At 38.1% G+C, this 23,213-nt stretch overlaps 1 protein-coding gene across 28 annotated transcripts in view; it reads left to right on the top strand.

Annotated features, from left to right (window-relative positions):
* MAP2 (microtubule associated protein 2) overlaps positions 1 to 11,235 on the top strand; it is a 292,390-nt gene extending 281,155 nt beyond the window's left edge. For 19 of the 28 annotated variants that reach the window (XM_059168192.1, XM_059168205.1, XM_059168200.1 and 16 more), the window contains 4 exons: positions 658 to 750; positions 2,683 to 2,764; positions 6,971 to 7,083; positions 7,278 to 11,235. In XM_059168192.1, the coding sequence (XP_059024175.1) occupies positions 658 to 750; positions 2,683 to 2,764; positions 6,971 to 7,083; positions 7,278 to 7,493 (504 nt within the window). In that variant the 3' untranslated portion in view covers positions 7,494 to 11,235. The remainder of the gene's footprint in view (positions 1 to 657; positions 751 to 2,682; positions 2,765 to 6,970; positions 7,084 to 7,277) is intronic. The other 9 variants (XM_059168211.1, XM_059168210.1, XM_059168207.1 and 6 more) reach the window with 1 other exon arrangement.
* The last annotated feature ends 11,978 nt before the right edge of the window (positions 11,236 to 23,213 follow it).

The raw sequence follows: 23,213 nt of genomic DNA, 5'->3' as shown, positions 1-23,213 counted from the left end.
TCCACGTATTATGGTTGTGTATGAGCAGCTGTCAGAGCAAAGATTCTCAGGAGGCCCTGAGTCTCTTTGTTGACCCTCTTGGGAAAGCAAGAGTTCTGCTGGATGAATGAGAAGCCCATCTATGGCATTCAGCCCAACCAGTCAAGAACCTCACCTGTATTATGCGGACCAGTAATACAATCAAGCATACCAGGTGATTTTAACTGTGATGGTTGACACTGTAGGATTGAACAGGGGTAGGACAGGAACTACACTGAAGTACACTATTAGACCTTCTATTGGAAGGTCTATTCCAATAGAGTGGAAACTGAGTCCCAGTGTTGCCCACAATATCAGAAGCCTCCCAGTCACAGATGATACAACTTTTATTTTTCTTTTCTTCTAATTGTTTCCAGGTTACACCTGCCTATAACTTAGATATCTAAAGTTCTTGAGCATTTGGCCCTTGGGGACTCAGGAGACTAGGGGCACATATTAAATGATAGATCCGTTCTTCAATTCCAGTATTAGCTTTTTTTTTTTTTTTTTTTTTTCTCTTAAATGATTATGTAGGTGGAAGGAATTTTGGAGCCTCCTTGGCACCAACCCTTTCTGGCTCCCTAGGCCAAGCATATTAAAAGAAAAACGCACAGTAAAGTTACCTCCAATTCCTTTTAGGTTAGGATTTTAAACAAGAAGATTGATTTTAGCAAGGTTCAGTCCCGATGTGGTTCCAAGGATAACATCAAACATTCTGCTGGGGGCGGAAATGTAAGTAGAAGCTTCTATTAGAAAGCTGTCTTGATTGTGCGGAGCCATCTACACAGCCAGCCCCCTGTCTCTTTTCCTGCCTCTCTCACAATACACACCTCCTACTTATTGCTGCTCCACAAGTCCCCCGGTCTGGGAGCTTGCATTTTTGCTGGTGGGCTTCCCATCCTTCCCTGAAAGATTATCAGCAAATTTCTTGCTTTCAGTTGAGGAATAAAATCTTACGGGGCTGCATCATATCTTTCAGGAGGATGGCAAACACACCTCACTTGCCAATTTTGTTTGCTGACCTTTGGCTTCAGGGTTCTTCATCATGTTGTCTCTACTCCCCTGCAAACGTCAGCTGGGCACACACTTTTATAGCTCCATTTCAATTACTCTTGAGGCAAAGACTGACATACATGAAAGTACCCAAAGGGTGTAATGTCAATCTTTTGTACATCGCTGTTCATGAAAGTTAGGATATCATTTGAAATAATTCAAAACTAGTGAAGCACAGTTCATCTGTCATTCAAAGTAAAAAGACTCAAGTCGAAGTATAAACTTTGTCTTGATGGGATTTTTTTTCCTGTGTCTTGAATTGAATGGAAATAATATCTTTTGAGAGGAAGGGAAAGAAGAATCCATGTTTCTCAAACCTGGTTGAGGCAGAGCTGAAACAGGCAAACTCAAGGTGAAGGAAGCATGGTTCATTACACAATATGAATATTAAAGGTGACCCAGGCTAACTCTCTATTCTACAGATCCTTGTCACCTAAACTTCAGATTCTGGGCATCTGTGACTCAAGAGTGTCAAGTCCAGAATTCTTGCCTGTTTAGTAACTCTTGTCTCCTTGTTCCTCAGCTAGGCAGAGATATAGTCAAGCAATGAAAGAGGTGACAAGCCAGTGCCTTCTACCAGGACATGTCACCTGTTGCTTGAAGTAATTCCACTGTACCTGAAAATGTCACTGTCATTGAAAGTCCATAGCAAATTTTGCTAGGACCTTAAGGATGTTGACCTTAGCCTCAGGATCAGTATTTACATTGACATGGTGGCCCTCTTCCTTGTGTCCTGACTATAAGTGCAAACTGCATGGAAGTCTTGCAGAAGCAGTCTCAGTCCTAGGAAATACCTGGAGGGTGTCAGAGGACAACCCCTATCCTCTCCTGCAGGCCCTACTGGCCAAAACAGCTAGGTGGCAAAGGATAAATTGAGATAATCTTAAAGTAGGTAGGGGAGCTTCCAACCTCCAAAACATTTGTCAAACTTTCCTCTAGAGAAGAATCACTTATTCAAATATGCAGATTCCATGGCCCCATTTCCAATTCAGTAATACCCTTGTACTTCTGACACATTGGACAATGGGCCACAATCAGAAAAGCACTGCTTCTAACACAAGAAAAAAAAATGTTATTTTACAATTTGGTAGATAAGAAAAATTCCATTTAGGCAAGACATGACCACTTCAGAAAAGCTTTGAGCTTTCTTCTTCTTATATCTAAAAGCAATGCTGGTCTTCTTGTATCTATGAGCAATGTTGGTCACTTTTATGTATAAATCATTTTTTAAAGAAAAATTCATTTCTTCACTTGGCTTTTTGCTTACGGAAATGTTTAACATGGTGTGGCTTCATTCTGTGAGTGGAAGCTTGCCTTATTAATCCAGGTGTTTCTATCCTCTTGTGGCATGATTTCTTTTCTACTAAAAAAAAAATCTTCTGTTCTAGGATTCTCTTTCATTTCGGTCCTTCTTTCCAACCAAATGTGGGAGGACACTGGGAGGTTATGCTTTCCTGTGTGTGTGTGTGTGTGTGTGTGTGTGTGTACTTCAGATTGGGTTTCTGTGTTGTTGTATATTGTAAGTATGGGTATGTTTCTGAATTTTATGTATGAGCTGGGGACTTGTCCATGTCTCAACCATGTCAAGCATATTTTATGTGGTTCATACAGGTGCAGATTGTTACCAAGAAGATAGACTTAAGCCATGTGACATCTAAATGTGGCTCTCTGAAGAACATCCGCCACAGGCCAGGTAAATAAATACTTCTTGGTAGTTTGGGAAATATTAAATTGCTCAAGAAATCAACAAGCAAATTTTTTTGTTTTAAAATACCTAACTGGAAAAAAATCTCAAAATCCTGAAAATTCATGCTTTTACTAATGGAAACTTAAGGGAGAAACTTTAAGGCATCTTCATTTGGACAAGTAATTCAATTATCACAAGGAGGCCATATATCATAGGACAGATTCAAAATTAAAGGTATATAAATGCATTTATCCCTACGTACTCGTCATGCTTATTGGAACTCTTTTGAAATATATGGTTTATAAAATTCCTTGGGCCATGTATTTATACATAATTACATGGATTGAAAGCAGCATTTCTAAAGATTTTTCATGAAGTATTTTGTCTACATATGTGAAGGAAGGATTGTGTTTAAGCAAAGCTGATGAAAGTATTTATCTGCTAAATTTCTCAGATCCTACAGTAGGTCAATAGGCATTATAAATCCTCAGCAGAATGCAGTGCTTAAATGACCCATTGCTTGACACAGTGCTTATACCAGCTTATTTAACCATTGGCCTCTTGTTTTTCTAGAATATTGTATAAGACTAGTGCTCTAGAGTACAATTTACATTCATACTTGTTGGGGATTTTTTCCTCTTTAAAGTGTAAATCTAACATATTATGAGTCATTTTTCTGAGTACCATTATTATATAATTTTGCTAAATTCCTCCTTCATGTGTATTTAAATAATGGACAACTGTCAAATTTGTTATTTTCTTGAGATTATTTTAACACAATAGATACCATTGATTATAGAAGGACAAGAGGAGGTCTTTGCTATGCTTGATGTCTTAATTAAACCAGGTAATAGGTTATTCCCATTAACCACTGCCTCAAATGTTATCAGAAACAAAGTATAAGAACAATTGAGCCCCAAAAGATTTCTAACCAAGAAAAAGATCATTAAGAAGAACTTAGTTGAAAAATAAAGGGAGATAGGCTAAGTTTCAAAATGGATAAATGCATTGGAAACATGTTTAGAAGTCAGGTTTCACTTTGACAAAGGTATTGATAAAACAAGTTGAGGAGTTAGAAAATACATATGGAATCTCTATTGGTTCACACCCTCTTGGGAGGGTATAATCTAAAACTGGCCCATGTATTCAGAAGACGGGGGGGAACCAAAGAAAGAGGCAGGCCATTCCAGGTTAGTAGGTGGCAGTTTTAATAAGTAAAAGGGAACTTTACATATTAGACTTCTCTTGGGTAGCAGTTAGATGGATCCTCACACCCACCCACCAAATCTTAAAAGTCTATTGAAGAGGCCTTAACTGGGTTTAGTCATGCATCCTGTGTAGGTGTTCTCAACACTGCATCATTATCTCGAGGCTCTGTCCTTGGAGCAGCTTGTTGAAGTAGAAAAGGCAAGCAGGGGAGAAAATGAGAAACCTCCAAGTACCCAGGTCCAGTTTTCAGGTCAATTAGTGTCATATCTCTTTGTAGATGTTCCTCAATGATCTCCAGTATTAATTTCAGAACCATTACCTGGAATTAGCTTCTCTGCCATTCCTGAGGTGGCCCGGACATGGTCTCATACTGCATATCTTCACAGATATGCTCTCTATAACTCAAGCTTACAAACTTAGTTGACTCTGTATTGCTGTGTCAACAGTATGACTGAAATATTTGGCCATACTGCCTATTTTCCTCCAAAATGCAAATGAAAATATAAGATTCTTTAATTTAGACAGTCAGTATTCCATTAGCCAAATTCAACTGGACTCTTGTGTAGGAAAATGTGACATAGTTAAAGAAGTAGTCTATGTAAGATTTATTGGTCATAAAAGACTATTGTCATGGACTCCCACCTATTTCTAAATCTAGATCTTTCTTTTATAAGAACTGAATCAGATGACTAAACTCTTAAGGAAGTGTTAACACAATGATCCTTGACAATGGCAAGCTTTTCACAAAGTTACTTTGGAATGTGGAGTATCTAAGGAAGAAATAAAGGAAGCAGTTCAACATGTGGAAGCCCAACTTTAGGACATATGGAACTTGATAAAGATTATAGTCCTTCATAATTAGTGCTCCTGGTGGATGCCAGAATTCTTCAGAGCCAAAGACATAGATCTGTGAATACAAATGGGTTTCTCTCACAGTTACATAAAAATTTCTAGTAGGATTTCAATAAAAAACAGATTTCTCAAGCTTCCTTTTCTGAATACATTTTGGGTCAATATTGTGTTTTTTTCTCTCCCTCAAAATAGATTTCAATAAAAATTTTAACAGAATTATAACTGTCCAACATATAATCATAAGAGAAGGCTTGCAAAGGCCATTTCTATTAGTGGTAACAAAAAAGTAAAAAGATCGCAAGAAATTTGATCTCTTCAAGTCGAAACTCAACATCCTCCAGCCTCTAATCAAGATAAATATGTTTTATGAATCACCCTAATCCCATCACAACCAACATGTGAGACCCATGTGGCTAGGGGAAATGTTGGAAAAATAACACTTCCTACAATAATGCATATTTTGGCGAGAGGACAAGTACATGTCTCCTATAAACATAAGTTAAATAACACTGTGCACATCCTAAAGCTTCAGGAGAAGATTGAATGGATATATTTTTAGAATTTAATCTAATAATACCACATAATTTCAAGGGGCCCCTGGCCAGGTAGTTGGGTATCAATATAAATGTCTGGGTATCATATGAGAAAAATACCACAAGGTCTAAGTCTATGAAGACTTAACGAGCCTTCTTTTTCATCTCCAGAAATACAAAAGCATCAAGAGTCCAAAACTGAAAAATCTTCCCCATGTTTCTCCCAAGTCAAAATCCTAAAAGAGAAGCAGTTATAATAGTAGATGGTCATGTCATTTACCACTGGGCTTCCAAAGAAATGCACACACCCAAAACCAGATTGAAAATGAAAGTGAAGGGGTGCCTGGGTGGCTCCATGGGTTAAAGCCTCTGCCTTCGGCTCAGGTCATGATCCCAGGATCCTGGGATCGAGCCCCACATCGGGCTCTCTGCTCTGCAGGGAGCCTGTTTCCTCTACCCCCCATTTCTCTGCCTGCCTCACTGCCTACTTGTGATCTCTGTCAAATGAATAAATAAAATATTAAAAAAAAAAAAAAGAAAGAAAGAAAATGAAAGTGAAAGCAAATCTCAGTTGGAGAGGTACAGGGGTCTGATTTAGCTTCTTTTCAAGTCAAAGACATCAGCAGGCCCTCAGAGGTGCTCAGGACAGGCTAAAGGACAGTGGGTACCTTACCAGGATTGAACTCGCTGCATTTACAAGCGGGGAAAGACATGCCGAGATCGGGCACTCTGCATTCTCCATGATCAGCAGATCCTCGAGCTTCAGGCTAATTAGCAGTTAAGGAAATGATGTGGTCAAAACTGTCTCTACATTATCAGATCAAAGTCAGTGTCAGATTGGTCCTATGCCATCTGTACAAGCGTGGGATTTCCTAAGGTTCTCTTCCTGTCACTCCACCTGCTATTGATAATGGGAAACTCCCAACGCTCACTGGTAATAAACAATTTAGCTTCTAACTTCAATTTCATCAGTCAAGCTATCAATGTTGAAAACATTCAAATGAATATTTTACCTATATGTGTACCATTTCTAACCTAATAGTTTAGTTTTTTAGGCTTTTTTTTTTTTTTTGGAAAAGTGACCTATTACCATGAAAAAGAATAAAAATCTTCATTTCAATTTAATTTACCCATAAGAGTAAGAGATTAAATGTTCCAAGTTTTAGAAAAAATGAAAGAGGATATTTTCACTGTGTGCTTTTTAGAATTTTTATTATACAGATAAGAAAAACCACTCTGATATTTTATGTTAGACATGGTAGATTACGAAGAAGAATTTTTTAGCTGAAAATCAAGGTAGATATGGTAAGTTTCAAAATAGATAAGTGCATTGAAAATTTATCTAGAAATCAGGTAATCTAGCTTCAATTCCGCTTAGAAGAAGATATTAATACGTAGGTCGAGCCATATAATGGTACAAAAAGAATGTCATTCCCTTGGGTGATATGGGACAAATGGGACGGACGAGAAATTCTAAAAAACTCCTTTCACATCCATGATTAAAAAACTAGTAAATCAAGTCTGTGTTTTATAATGATCTATCTACTGTAATCATTTTGGGGAAATAAGCACCACAAGTAGAAGATGTTATTGTAGCAAAGCCTTTCTTCTCTCACAGGTGGTGGGCGTGTGAAAATTGAGAGTGTAAAACTGGATTTCAAAGAGAAGGCCCAAGCTAAAGTCGGCTCACTGGACAATGCTCACCATGTCCCTGGAGGCGGCAACGTCAAGGTAAGAACCAAGGGTGTGAGCTGATCCTGTCTTCTGTTTTTTAATTATTCTGAAATGCCCCTCATCAGAATGGGTCACAGATCAAAGACTGGACAGGTAGGAAGTAGGAATGGCAGAGCTCTGAGACACGGTGAACAGTCTAGGGGCCAGGGAAGACACTTGAGGTAACAAGGACTGATGCTTGTCTTGAACAGATCGACAGCCAGAAGTTGAACTTCAGAGAGCACGCGAAGGCCCGTGTGGACCACGGAGCTGAGATCATTACGCAGTCCCCAGGCAGATCCAGCGTGGCATCCCCCCGACGACTCAGCAATGTCTCCTCTTCTGGAAGCATCAACCTGCTTGAATCCCCTCAGCTTGCCACTTTGGCCGAGGATGTCACTGCTGCACTCGCTAAGCAGGGTTTGTGAATATTTCTCGTTTAGCATCGAAGTAATAATATTTAGGCATGAGCTCTTGGCAGGAGTGGGCTCTGAGCAGGTGTTATATTCATTCTTTACAAACCATAAAATAAATAATCTCATTCCCAAACTGTAGTAATTGTTACAATTTTATAAAAAACAATGAATAGTATATGCAGAAATTGACTTGATTTCCATTTGCAACAGGAAGACACTGGCTTTACATGAGTACAATTGGACAATTATTTTTGCTCTGCTCTGTTTTGCATGGAGTATTATTATTTTAAAAATTGCATTTCTACCTTTCATGTGCCTGAAGGCTATCCATACATTCTGAAAGGCCTTGTTGAAATCCAAGCTGCTCATTCCACTATTCTGTTGCTGGGTGAAAAGATAAAAGCTGCCCATTTTAACTTATTACAGGTTACATTAAATCAAGGAGTCTGATTGCAGGAAGGAAAGAGCATGTAGGAAATAAGTTGTTTTTTTTTTTTTTTTTTTTAAGCGTTATTTTGTATAAATGGGAAGGAAGATTCAGTTAAGTTATTAACATTTGGGACCTGGATAATTATATCAGAGTATAAGTCAATCCAATAAATTATTTAACTAATTAAAAATAGTTACAAAGCATTTGAGCTGTGGTTGAGGAAGCAGTTTAAAAGTGCATCTCTTAGGAATGAGGCACTTTCATTAGGATGGACTCGTGTCTGATTAGAATGTCAGTTGATCAGCTAGATTTGTGTCCACACTACCAGTTTCACTCTCCCTTTCCATCTGTTTGATACAGTATTATAGATATAAATATATATATATTTCTCTGTGGCCATTTGTGATACTTCCTCATATACTTGAATATTATACTTCCTTATTCACAGTATCTGTGTCTCCTGCACCCTTTGGTGTTGCAATTTTAGGTATGTGAAAGTAGATGTTAGCAGGGTTCTTTCCCTATTAAAAAAAAAAATACATTAAAAAAGAACAAAAAGTCTTAGCATGAAGTTGCTTCCTGTAACAACTCAGAGCTGTAACCCTGTTCTAGTGCCAGATACAAGTCTCTCCCGTGATGCTAGGAAAATTTATTTTTCTTTGCTTTCACCAACATGGAGTTTGTGGGGGTGGGTCCAGTTATACATTAAAAGGGTTTACAGATTGTTGGTTTAAGATTTTGGATTTATCTCATTTTAAATTATGGAATACTTTGGGTTTTATTCCTGTAATCATTCATGAAACAGACTTCTTAAGATTTTTTTTTTTTTTTCCATTTGCTAAAGTTGAAACTAACAGAGGGAGTTTGGGACATGTTGTCCCACTCTTCTAAACAGTGCCTGCTAATTAAATTATCTGAGAGAAAATATTTGGCTTCCTTACCCAAAGTAAAGATCCCTTGATCAGAAAGGATAAGTACAGTAATTTGAGAAGCCAGAGCTACCAAACACTTGAGATACAGATATCTAAATCAGTTTTCTTGGGATCCCAACATTGCCCTCTGTACAGGAACCCTATGGTATTACTTATCAATAGAATGATACTGGTCTGACTTAATCTACAGTCTGAGAAATCACCAATTAATTAATTCCTCTCACACATCATTCATCTTGGACTTGTGAATAAGCAACAAAATAGTCAATGGCCTGAATAAGCAATCAGTTACCAGTCTGGGTGGATATTTTTCAGTATTTTATCTATTCTTTTTCTTGCTCGGGGCTGGTAGGTTGGATCTGAACAGTTAAAGGCAAAGAGTCTGATAAGTGTTTGATCCCCGTGAGCCAAATTAATTCCGGACTATATAAGAGGAAATGATGGGCGTAGATGAGGCAACAAGGAAGAAAGTAGTATCTAGGAAAGCAGCCAAGGGATGCAAAGACAGACAGACATGGGTGCCATTTTGTGACCCACTGGATATTGCAACCAATGTGACTTCCACCAAAAAAAACTCTAGGAGCAAAAAGATAGTATTCATTCTCAACTAAGAGGTTTTACGTCGGCAAACGGGTTGACAAATCAATGTTGACAAATGAAAACGTTGACAAATCAATTCTTTTATACAACAGCCAAAAAATTAGAAACTGCTGAGTATGACTATGGATGTGTCTATTTTCTGCCTATAATTGCTGTGATGTGGATTTGACCTATATGAGCATTTTATTCATCAGCTTCCCTTGAAATGCTCCAGAAAATCGGAGAAGAAAGAGTAGTTGTGTGGAAACCTATGGTTTTTTCTTACATGTTTTGGACATGTTTGACAGTGTTAGATAGTGACTAAAGTTCTCTAGAAAGAAGGAGTTAACAGCTGGTTAGAACAATTTTAACCTATAAAATAAGTATTTTTTACCAACTTGGTTTAATTGTTTATAAAAGTTAAGAATAAGTAATTGTGCTTTATATGTGAAAATTCTGTTTCTTACAAATACATGCCCAAGGTACAGATTATATAAAGCCCTAAGATACTAGATTTGGCATTAAAACAAATGCTTATTTCAAATTATAGTAAAATTATAATGAGTAAATGCCCTTCCTTTGTATGGAAATATTATTCTTTTTAGTGTTAACCCAAAAAACCCTGATAATTTGTACCAATCCAAGAGAGAAACACACAGGCTAAATGTCTTCTTATGGGGTTAGGGGGTGGAACCTATCTTGCCTTCACTCTCAAGATTAACGACGCAAATTAAGCTTTTTGAACACCACTCTTGTGGGGATACCCATACGCTGATCTAGAAATTAAAGCTTTATAGTTCCAATTCTAGATCTCTTACTGCCAGTTTCTCTCCGGCTTTAGCCTTTGAGAACCTGTTTAAGGATACATAAGTAATCCAGAGCTGTGAAGAGTTAAAAGGCCTGCTTTTTCAATGAACTCACTCTCTCTGGGTCACCTGCTACCAATAATTGGGTACTTTATAATGATGCAGGGAAGATCCGAGATGATGATGAGTTTCAAAGGCCCTGTTCATTTAGGAACCAACTCTCTCTGGATTCTCCTGCTGAGTTCCAGCAGGGTGATAGGTTGAAATCTCACCCACAAGCAAGACACCTGTGTAACACCAACTGGGTATGACTGAAGAAGGCTGAAGAGAGAACTTCACTAAATGAAAGAATCTGCTGATAGTAACTGGCCTTCTCCACACATTCATACAGAAATACAGCAGGAAATAGGATCATCAGACAAAATATAACATCATGTCAATATTGTTAAAGAAATAATCTCAATGCAGTTGATTCTGACCTTGTTACAATTACAATTTTTGTCCGATTTTTCATGCCACAAAAATGAGAAAAGCAAACTATTCATGGTCTAAGTAGCCAAGAAGAAAAAAAGAGATTCATGGCTTGGAAAGGCAAATTCTAGGCATTCCTTCCAAAACTGATGTGCTAAAATCAACACTGATGTTTGTTTTTTTACACCTAGGATTTTTAGCCTGGGTATGTAGGTTGAGGCCAAGTCCCTCTGCAGGAAAGAGCTTATTTTTAAACTCAGAAAATGTCAATCATGAAAAATCTACTTCAACTTTAGCAAAAAGAAAAAAAAAATCAACAAAAAGTATACTCTGTATGCTGGGATTCCAAGGTTCCAACATGCCGCTACAAATCTCTGGGGGGTTTCTTTCTTCTGATAATTCTAGAGCCTGTTACCATAGAAAGGCATTTCTTCAATGGCTGGTTGTAGTTAGTTCATGTTTTTCAATCAAAATTTGCAAATGTATTTGTTGCTGTATAGTGATTGTTTTGCAAAATAAAATTGCTTGTCACCTAATCCACAGTTTCAGATTGTTTCTTCTCTGGGGAAAAAAAAAATATCACACACACACACACACACACACACACACACACACACGGCTCGGTCCAACCAAGGAAAATCTATGATGACAAGGCTCTTATTATCTCCCCAACGTGTGTCAGGATTTAAGCACTCCTGTATTTAGCAGGATGCTATCTGTTGCAAGTGACAGAAACTGAATCAAATTGACTTAGGCATAAGGGCAAATTTATTGGCTCAAGTGACCAACAATGCAGGCCTCAGGCATGGATGCATCCAGGCATCCAAAAGATGTTAAGACTCTTTTTCCGACCCTGGATCCAGGCTTTCACAACATGTCATCGGGAATCTTTCTTGTCCCAAATCTCAGCCCTGCTTCTTCTGTGTTGGTTTTATTCTCAGGCAGACACCCCTTTCATGACTCTCTGGGAGCTCCAAGTTTCACAACCCACCCAAAAAAAAAAAAAAAAAAAAAAAAAAAAAAAAAAAAGCCTCTTTCCCACTAGCACAACCAAGATCTCAGGTCTGAAAATCATTGAACCTTGGATCACCTGCTCACTTCGGCTGATTATCCATGGTTAGGTCACATTCTTTTCTCTATCACAGGTGGTTGGGGTAGGAGGAAAGTAAAGGGAGAAGGGGCTTCTCCTGAACCATATAACCTAATCATGAAGAGGAAATATTCCCTTCTAAGTGAATAAATGTTCCCTCCTAAATAAAGTCAGTCTGCTACTGCGAGAAGAGAGAGAATTAATTCTGGGCAGATCATAAGGCAGACATTCTTTAGGCCCATGCACCTTATCCCTGTATTTATTTAATCTCTTAGCTCCTTGCTATTCAAATTATGTTCAGGCTTCACCTGGGACCTTGTTAGACATATAAAGTCATGGGCTCCACTCCCGGCCAACTTACAGCATTCCCCTAGATGAATCATCTGCTCATTAAAGTCTGAGAAGCATTCAGCTCATCTAGTCCAAGGAGAAAAAGCTCCACAACAGCCCACTGACAGGTAAGAATCATTTCTAAGACTACAGGAGGTAATATCACCAAGTCTGATGTCAGAGTCTGAGTATCAAGTGGTAGAAACTTGAGACTGGTGGAAGAAAAGTCTTTGCGTTGGAGATTTAGACTTTCAAGAGTTTCTTTTAGGGGTTCCCGGGTGGCTCAGTTAAGTGTTCACTTCAGCTCAGGTCATGATCCAGGGTCCTGGGATCAAGCCCCACATTGGGCTCCCCGCTAGGAGGGGAGTCTGCTTTCTCCCTCTCCCACTCTCCCTGATTGTTCTCCTGCTCTCGCTATTTCTCTCTCAAATAAATAAATAAAATCTTTTTTTTTAAATTTTTTAAAAAATTAGTATCCATGTTATCCTTCAGGGAAGTCTCTACACGGGATTTAGATACTTACTTGTCTGGTAGCATGAATCACGAGAAAGTCTTAGTTTTCTTTCTTATTAACAAGACAAAGAAGATTTTGCTTGGCTTGAGAAGAGACAAGTAACTCAGATATAACGTAGGATGACAAAGCAACCCTGTATGTAGCTTATATAGAGGGGAAAACAGGCTCTTCTTTTACGATATGGCACTTGTAGAATTTTGACCCAAATAATTCAGGGATAGAATGTGGTCTCTCTCAAAAATACACAGTCCAGGGGCGCCTGGGTGGCTCAGTGGGTTAAAACCTCTGTCTTCAGCTCAGATCATGATCCCAGCTTCATCCCCAAGACCCTGGGATCAAGCCCCACATCGGGCTCTCTGCTCCGCAGGGAGCCTGCTTCCTCCTTTCTCTGCTTGCCTCTCCGCCTACTTGTGATTTCTGTCTGTCAAATAAATAAATAAAAATCTTTAAAAAAAAAAAAAACAAAAACAAAAACACAGCCCAGCAATCCAAAATTGTTTGAAAACACTATCCTTTACTAGGTTTTCTTGAGTATGTTGAAGAAACATCACAGTCACACTCTAAAAAGCCCACTTCTTTTTATTCTCTCCTGCTTTTTATCACAAATATAGTACAGCTGTTCCCATTTCTAATCCTTCGCATTCTGTTAAAATCTCCTGCCTCAGGCCTGGTTGAGGTAATAGGTCTGTGGCTTCCAGATGTGCTTTGTTTGGAGGGCACCGTGTTTTCAAACTCAAGAAAGTTCACACACTCACACACTCACACACTCTTTCAGATTTGGATCTTTCCTAATTTAAAGGTTTATAACTTCAGGTTTAGACCCACTCCTTTTTCTCTCCCTCCCAAGTTTTTCCTCATTCTCTGAAACGAAAACCCAAAAGAATAAACCCCCCAGTTCTGAAGTAGGGGAGGGAAGGGTCTGGTTGGATAGGTCAGATGAGAATCCTCAGGGAGACTGGGAGCCTGAAGAACAAATATTTAATAGGCTTTGCCCTATCTTGAGAAAGATGAAAGAAATCTTTAATATGTCTATTTGACAATGATCACTGGTAATTTCCATATCCATGATAAACATATTTAAGATTCTTTTCCCACCTGTATTTTTCATTAAAGCAAAGGAAAAAAGGGGGGGGAAGTGTCAATTGTTTGCTTGTTTCCCCACATATGATTTTTTAAAAATCTCATAGCCAAGTGAGAAATGAAAAAAGCTATCCTCTTGGAGGGGCCTGAACTTGTAAGGTCCTGGCTTATACTTTTGGAAGTAGAAAAAAGACATAGTGGAAAGAGGTTGTAAAATAGTCAAGCAAATAATGTGTTCTTGAGCCCAGGGCCGATCTTCAGCCAACACACCCCTATTCAGATGAATAAGTTGTTAGAATGTTAAAAGACTTGCTGCCCAAGTTTCCTCCTTACCAATGCCCATCTTTGGCCTCCACAGATCCCATCCAGTTCTAACACCTGTAAGCCCAATCCCTTGTATGGCAGAGAACCTCCAAGATCTGTCCCAGTACCCCTGAAGCCCTACCACTTAAGTACCACCAGTAGCTTTGATCTCAGGGGCATTACCAGCTATTCCAGGAAGCCCAGATCTAGCAGCCTGCCAGCCAGCCACAGCTGTCACTTTCCCACCCCTGTTCCTGTGTTGTCTGTCTCCTCCAAGTCAGAAGATGGGAATTCCACAGAGGAGATGGGATCTTTTCTGGCATAGTGGTAAGCAAATAGCTGGTACTCGGTAACCATACCTTGGCTATGGTCCCCTGTTACCAATCTTCATTCCACCAGAACTTCCCTGATATGTTTGTTTATGGGAACTGCAGTGGCCATAGGACTTTAACTCTTAACAGAATATAGAGATGAGCAAAAGGCACTGAGGAGGTAATGGGGTTCCTGAAGCCAACAACAAAAGAAGGTTATGAGCAATAGATAGGCCCCCTGGGGTAACGTGCAGTTAATGCAGCCTAAGATAAACCCTTTTTAAAGGTCTCTGTTGAAATTCACCTTCACCTATAACCCACCAGAAGTGCAACTAAAGTGGACATAAACATTAATTTTATAGTTACTTAGTGATTGTCTCTTCCAGGCATCCTTACAAACATATGTTAACTCCTATGAGTACTTTTATCATCATCCCCATTTTACAGATGAGATAACTGAGCATGGAAAAGTTATTTAAAACCTAATGGGCAGGGGGAGGGTTGCTCAGTGGCCAATAAACTGCCTTGACTGCTCCCGACTCCCCAAAAACTTAATGGGCAGAGGCTGAATTTGAACCCAAGCAGCGCAGATGTGTCATCTCATCTAATGATTAGGTTTGATCTCTTTAAATATTCCAATAAGCAATTTTCCTGACAGTCAATAATGAAGATATCAAATATCTGTCATATAAAAATCTGAGCATTAAATGGGCTAGAAAAATGTTCATGTATTTGCCTTTAATTCGGCAAATAATGAAAGAGGATTATGTCTCAAACAATATCATTTCTGTAAAGAGCAATTCTTTTTTAAAAAATTGAAGTATAGTTGGTATACAATGTTACAGTAGTTTGAGATATACAACATACTGATTAGATACTTCTATACGTTGTGCTCTACTTACCACAGGTGTAGCTATCATTTGTCACTATACAATACCATTACACTATCATTGGTTATGTTCTCCATGCTGTACCTTTTAACCCCATAACTTATTCCATAACTGGAAGCCTGTGTCTCTCACTCCCCTTCACCCATTTTGTCCATCCCCACACTTCTGCAAATCACCAGTTCTCTGTATTTATGGGTCTATTCCTGCTTTTTGTTTATTCATTTGCTTTGTCTTACAGACCCCAGATATACATGAAATCAAATGGGATTTATCTCTATCTGACTTCTTTCAATTAGCATAATACCATCTAGGTCCACCCATGTTGCTACAAATGAAAAATCTCATACTTTTCTTTTAGTTTTTAATGTAGTGTTCAGCGATTCATCAGTTATACATAACATCCAGTGTTCATCTCATACTTTTTTATGCCTGAGTAATATTCCATCATGGGTGTATACATACCACATCTTCTTTATCCATTCATCTATCAATGGACAATGGACACTTGGATTGCTTCCATATCTTAGCTATTATAAATAATATTGCAATAAGCAGAGAGGTGCATGTATCTTTTTGAATTAGAATTTTTGTTTTTGGGGTAATTTTTGTGTTTGGGGGTAAATACCCAGTAATGGAATTACTGGATCATATGGCATTTCTATTTTTAATTTTCTGAAAAATCTCCATATTGTTTTTCACAGTGACTGCACCAAAATATATTCCCACCTACAGTGTGTAAGATGCCTTTTCTCCACATCCTCATCAACACTTGTTAATTCTTGTCTTTTTGATTCTAGTCATTCTGACAGGTGTAAAGCAATATCTCATTGTGGGGTTTTTTTTTAAGATTTTATTTATTTATTTGAAAGAGATTGAGTGAGAGAGAGTGTGTGGGGGGGAGCATGTGGCAGGGGGAGGGAGAAGAAGAAGCAAACAGAGCAGGGAGCCTGAATTGGGGCTCTGTTCCAGGACCCTGGGTTCCTGACATGAGCTGAAGGCAGATACCTAACCAATTGTGCCACACAGACATCCTCACTGTGGTTTTAATTTGCATTTCCCTAATGATGAGCAATGGTGAGCATCTTTTTTTGTATCTCTTGGCCATCTGTGTATCTTCTTTGGAAAAGTGTATATTCAGGTCTTCTGCCCATTTCTAATTATTATTTGTTTTTTTGGTATTGAGCTGTGTAAGTTCTTTATATATTTTGGGTATTAATCCTTTATTGGATATATCATTTGCAAATATCTTCCTCCATTTGGTAGGTTACCTTTTGGTTTCATTGATGGTTTCCTTCTCTGTGCAAAAACCTTTCATTCTGGGTAGTCCCAATAGCTGAATTTTGTTTTTGTTTCTCTTACCTTTGAAGAGATATCCAGAAAAATATTATGATGGCCAATGTCAAAGATATTATTGTCTGTGTTTTGTTCTAGGAATTTTATGATTTCAGTTCTCACATTTAGGTCCTTAATCCATTTTGAGTTTAGTAGGTATGAGAACGTGGTTCAGTTTCATTCTTTTGCATGTAACTGTCCAGTTTTCCCAGCACCATTTGTTAGAGATGTCTTTTCCCCATTATATATTCTTGCCTCTTTGTCATAGATTAATTGGCCATGTAAGCATGGGTTTATTTTTGAGCTCTCTATTCTGTTCCGTTGATCTATGTCTCTACTTTTGTGCCAGTACCATCCTGTTTTGATTACTACAACTCTAAAGTATTGAATTTTGGATTGTGTTACTTCCAGTTTTTATGTTTTGTCTCAAGATTGCTTTAGCTAGGGGCACTTGGGTGACTCAGTTAAGCATCCAACTCTTAATTTCGCCTCAGGTCATGACAGAGGGTTCATGGTTGTGGGATAGAGCACCACACAGGGCTCTGTCCTTGGCATGGAGTCTGCTTGAGATTCTCTCTCTCCCTCTCCTCTATCCCCACCTCCCACTCGTTCTCACTCACTCATGGGAGCTCTCAATCTTTCAAAAAAAAAAAAAAAAAAAGATTGCTCTAGCTGTTTAGGTGTTTTGTGGTTCCATACAAATTTTAGGATTATTTTAGTTCTGTGAAAAATGTTGTTGGTATTTTAATAGGGATTGTGTTGAACCTGTAGATTGCTTCGGGTAGTTTGGACATTTCAACACTATTAATTCTTACCCATGATCATGGAATATCTTTCCATCTGTTTGTGTCATCTTCAATTTCTTTCATCAGTTTTATAGTTTTCAGAGTACAAGTCTTTCACTTCCATGGTTAGGATATTCATAGGTGTTTTACTCTTTTTGACACAATTATAAACAAAATTATTTTCTTAATTTCTCTTTCTGTTATTTCATTATTAGTGTATAGATATGCATCTGATTTCTGTGAATCAATTATGTATCCTGCAACTTCACTAAATTCACTTATTATTCTAATAGCTTTTTGATGGAATTAAGGTTTTCTATGTATAGTATCATGTTATCTGCAAATAGCAACAGTTTAACTTCCTCCTTCCCAATTTAGATGACATTTTTGTCTACTGAGGCTAGGACTTTTCAGTACTATGTTAAATAAAAGTGGTGAGAATGGACATCCTTGTCTTCTTGCTGACCTTAGAGGGAAAGCTTTGTTTTCGCCATGGACTATGATGTTAGCTGTGTGATTTTTGTATATGACTTTTGTGATTTTGAGCTATGGCTACGTTCCCTCTAAACCCACTTTGTTGAGAATTTTTATCATGTATGAATTGTGAATACTGTTAAAAGCTTGCTCTGTATCCATTGAGATGATCATGATTTTTATTTGTCTTGTTGATATGGTGATCACATTAATTTATTTGCAAATATTTAACCATCACTGTATCCCCAGAATAAACTCCACTTGATCATGGTGAATGACCCTTTTACTGTATTGTTGAAGGCAATTGACTAATTTTTGTTGAGGATTTTTGCATCTATATTCATCTAATATCTATATTGTCCTATAGTTGTTCCTTTTTGTGGTGTCTTTTATCTGATTTTGGTATTAAGGTAACGCTGGCCTCATAGGATGTACTTGGAAGCTTTCACTCCTCTTCTATTTTTTAAATAGTTTGCAGGAAATGCATATTAATTCTTTTTTAAATGTTTGGTAGAATTCAGTTGTGAATCTATGGTCCTGAACTTTTGTTTGTCGGGAGTTTTTGATTGCCTATTCAATTTGGTTACTATTGATTACTCTGTTTAGATTTTCTACTTCTTGGTTCTTGTTTTGAAAATTATACGTTGCTAGGAATTATCCATTTCTTCTAGGGTGTCTAATTTGCTGGCATATATTTCTTTGTGACATTCTGTTATAGTCCTTTTTATTTTTGTAGTGTCAGTTGTTCCTTCTCTTCTTTATGATTTTGTGTCTTTTTTTTTTTTCTTGATGAGACTTGATAAAGACTTGCTTTATCAATTTTGTTTTCAAAGAATCCACTCTTGGCTTTATTGATGTTTTTTATTGTTCCGTTAGTTTCTATTTTATTTCTGTTTAGATATTTTCTTCCCTCTACTAACTTTCGGCTTTGTTCTTCTTGTCCTAGTCTCTTTAGATATAAAGTTAGATTTTTTTTTATTTGAGGTTGCTCATGTTTCTTCAGGTAAACTTGTATTGCTATAAACTTCCATCTAAAACTACTTTTGCTACATCCCAAACCTTTGACACCCTTGTGTTTTCATTTTAATTTGTCTCCATTATTTATTTCCTCTTTGATTTCTTTTTTTTAAGATTTTATTTATTTATTTGACAGACAGAGATCACAGGTAGGCAGAGAGGCAGTCAGAGAGAGAGGAAAAGAAGCAGGCTCCCCACTGAGCAGAGACCTGGATGTGGGGCTCGATCTCAGGACCCTGGGATCATGACCTGAGCCCAAGGCAGAGGCTTAACCCACTGAGCCACCCAGGTGCCCCACCTCCTCTTTGATTTCTTTTTTTTATTATTTTAATTTTTAATTTTTTATAAACATATAATATATTTTTATCCCCAGGGTACAAGTCTGTGAATCACCAGGTTTACACACTTCACAGCACTCACCATAGCACATACCCTCCCCAGTGTCCAAAACCCCACCCCCCTCTCTCAAACCCCCTTCCCCCAGCAACCCTCAGTCTGTGAGTCTCTCAGAGTGAGATTAAGAGTCTCTTATGGTTTGTCTCCCTCCCAATCCCATCTTGTTTCATTTATTCTTCTTCTACCCCCTTAAGCCCCCATGTTGCATCACCACTTCCTCATATCAGGGAGATCATATGATAGTTGTCTTTCTCCGCTTGACTTATTTCACTAAGCATGATACGCTCTAGTTCCATCCACGTTGTCGCAAATGGCAAGATTTCAAATCTTTTGATGGCTGCGTAGTATTCCATTGTGTATATATACCACATCTTTATCCATTCATCTGTTGATGGACATCTAGGTTCTTTCCATTGTTTGGCTATTGTGGACATTGCTGCTATAAACATTCGGGTACACGTGCCCCTTTGGATCACTACGTTTGTATCTTTAGGGTAAATACCCAATAGTGCAATTGCTGGGTCATAGGGCAGTTCTATTTTCAACATTTTGAGGAACCTCCATGCTGTTTTCCAGAGTGGCTGCACCAGCTTGCATTCCCACCAACAGTGTAGGAGGGTTCTCCTTTCTCCGCATCCGCGCCAGCATCTGTCATTTCCTGACTTGTTTATTTTAGCCATTCTGATTGGTGTGAGGTGATATCTCATTGTGGTTTTGATTTGTATTTCCCTGATGCCGAGTGATATGGAGCACTTTTTCATGTGTCTGTTGGCCATCTGGCTGTCTTCTTTGCAGAAATGTCTGTTCCTGTCCTCTGCCCATTACTTGATTGGATTATTTGTTCTTTGGGTGTTGAGTTTGCTAAGTTCTTTATAGATTCTGGACACTAGTCCTTTATCTGATATGTTGTTTTCAAATATCTTCTCCCATTCTGTCAGTTGTCTTTTGGTTTTGTTAACTGTTTCCTTTGCTGTGCAAAAGCTTTTGATCTTGATAAAATCCCAATAGTTCATTTTTGCCCTTGCTTCCCTTGCCTTTGGCGATGTTCCTAGGAAGATGTTGCTGTGGCTGAGGTCGAAGAGGTTGCTGCCTGTGTTCTTCTCAAGGATTTTGATGGATTCCTTTCTCACATTGAGGACCTTCATCCATTTTGAGTCTATTTTTGTGTGTGGTGTAAGGAAATGGTCCAATTTCATTTTTCTGCATGTGACTGTCAATTTTCCCAACACCATTTATTGAAGAGGCTGTCTTTTTTCCATTGGACATTCTTTCCTGCTTTGTCGAAGATTAGTTGAACAAAGAGTTGAGGGTCTATTTCTGGGCTCTCTATTCTGTTCCATTGATCTTTGTGTCTGTTTTTGTGCCAGTACCATGCTGTCTTGATGATGACAGCTTTGTAATAGAGCTTGAAGTCCGGAATTGTGATGCCACCAACGTTGGCTTTCTTTTTCAATATTCCTTTGGCTATTCGAGGTCTTTTCTGGTTCCATATAAATTTTAGGATTATTTCTTCCATTTCTTTGAAGAAGATGGATGGTACTTTGATAGGAATTGCATTAAATGTGTAGATTGCTTTAGGTAGCATAGACATTATAACAATATTTATTCTTCCAATCCAGGAGCATGGAACATTTTTCCATTTCTTTGTGTCTTCCTCAATTTCTTTCATGAGTACTTTATAGTTTTCTGAGTATAGATTCTGTGTCTCTTTGGTTAGGTTTATTCCTAGGTATCTTATGGTTTTGGTTGCAATTTTAAATGGGATGGACTCCTTAATTTCTCTTTCTTCTGTCTTGTTGGTGTAGAGAAATGCAACTGATTTCTGTGCATAGATTTCATATCCTGACACTTTACTGAATTCCTGTATAAGTTCTAGCAGTTTTGGAGTGGAGTCTTTTGGGTTTTCCACATATAGTATCATATCATCTGTGAAGAGTGATAGTTGGCTTCTTCTTTGCCGATTTGGATGCCTTTAATTTCCTTTTGTTGTCTGATTGCTGAGGCTAGGACCTCTAGTACTATGTTGAATAGCAGTGGTGATAATGGACATCCCTGCCGTGTTCCTGACCTTAGCAGAAAACCTTTCAGTTTTTTCCCATTGAGAATGATATTTGTGGTGGGTTTTTCATAAACGGCTTTGATAATATTGAGTATATGCCCTTTATCCCTACACTTTGAAGGGTTTTGATCAGGAAGGGATGCTGTACTTTGTCAAATGCTTTTTCAGCCTCTATTGAGAGTATCATATGGTTCTTGTTCTTTCTTTTTTGATGTGTTGTATCACATTGATTGATTTGCAGATGTTGAACCAACATTGCAGCCCTGGAATAAATCCCACTTGGTCGTGGTGAATAATCCTTTTAATGTACTGTTGAATCCTATTGGCTAGTATTTTGGTGAGAATTTTCAAATCTGTGTTCATCAAGGATATTGGTCTATAGCTCTCTTTTTTGTTGGGATCCTTGTCTGGTTTTGGGATCAAGGTGATGCTGGCCTCATAAAATGAGTTTGGAGGTTTTCCTTCCATTTCTGTTTTTTGGAACAGATTCAGGAGAATAGGAATTAGTTCCTCTTTAAATGCTTGGTAGAATTTCCCCGGGAAGCCGTCTGGCCCTGGGCTTTTGTTTGTTTTGAGATTTTTAATGACTGTTTCAATCTCCTTACTGGTTATGGGTCTGTTCAGGCTATTTCTTCCTGGTTCAGTTGTGGTAATTTATATGTTTCTAGGAATGCATCCATTTCTTCCAGATTGTCAAATTTGTTGGCATAGAGTTGCTCATAGTATGTTCTTATAATTGTTTGTATTTCTTTAGTGTTAGTTGTGATCTCTCCTCTTTCATTCATGATTTTATTTATTTGGGTCCTTTCTCTTTTCTTTTTGATAAGTCAGGCCAGGGGTTTATCAATCTTATTAATTCTTTCAAAGAACCAGCTCCTAGTTTTGTTGATTTGTTCTATTGGTTTTTTGTTTGTTTGTTTCTATTTCATTGATTTCTGCTCTGATTTTTACGATTTCTCTTCTACTGCTGGGTTTAGGGTTTCTTTCTTGTTCTTTCTCCAGCTCCTTTAGGTGTAGGGTTAGGTTGTGTACCCGAGACCTTTCTTGTTTCTTGAGAAAGGCTTCTACCACTATATATTTTTCTCTCGGGTCTGCCTTTGTTGTGTCCCACAGATTTTGAACCATTGTGTTTTTATTATCATTTGCTTCCATGATTTTTTTCAATTCTTCTTTAATTTCCTGGTTGACCTATTCATTCTTTAGAAGGATGCTGTTTAGTCTCCATGTATTTGGGTTCTTTCCAACCTTCCTCTTGGGGTTCAGTTCTAGCTTCAGAGCATTGTGGTCTGAAAATATGCAGGGAATGATCCCAATCTTTTGATACTGGTTGAGACCTGATTTAGGACCCAGGATATGATCTATTCTGGAGAATGTTCCATGTGCACTAGAGAAGAATGTGTATTCTGTTGCTTTGGGATGAAATGTTCTGAATATATCTGTGATGTCCATCTGGTCCAGTGTGTCGTTTAAGGCCTTTATTTCCTTGCTGATCTTTTGCTTGGATGATCTGTCCATTTCAGTGAGTGGAGTGTTAAAGTCCCCTACTATTATTGTATTATTGTTGATGTGTTTCTTTGATTTTGTTATTAATTGGTTTATATAGTTGGCTGCTCCCACGTTGGGGGCATAGATATTTAAAATTGTTAGATCTTCTTGTTGGACAGACCCTTTGAGTATGATATAGTGTCCTTCCTCATCTCTTATTATAGTCTTTGTCTTAAAATCCAATTAATCTGATATAAGGATTGCCACTCCTGCTTTCTTCTGATGTCCATTAGCATGGTAAACTCTTTTCCACTCCCTCACTTTAAATCTGGAGGTGTCTTCGGGCTTAAAATGTGTTTCTTGGAGGCAACATATAGATGGGTTTTGTTTTTTTATCCATTCTGATACCCTGTGTCTTTTGATTGGGGCATTTAGGCCAATAACATTC

The sequence above is a fragment of the Mustela lutreola genome, chromosome 3 (genome assembly GCF_030435805.1).
Source record: "Mustela lutreola isolate mMusLut2 chromosome 3, mMusLut2.pri, whole genome shotgun sequence".
Lineage (NCBI taxonomy): Eukaryota > Metazoa > Chordata > Mammalia > Carnivora > Mustelidae > Mustela > Mustela lutreola.
The sequence above is the reverse complement of the archived record's forward strand: the minus strand, read 5'-3'. Positions and strand labels throughout refer to the sequence as shown.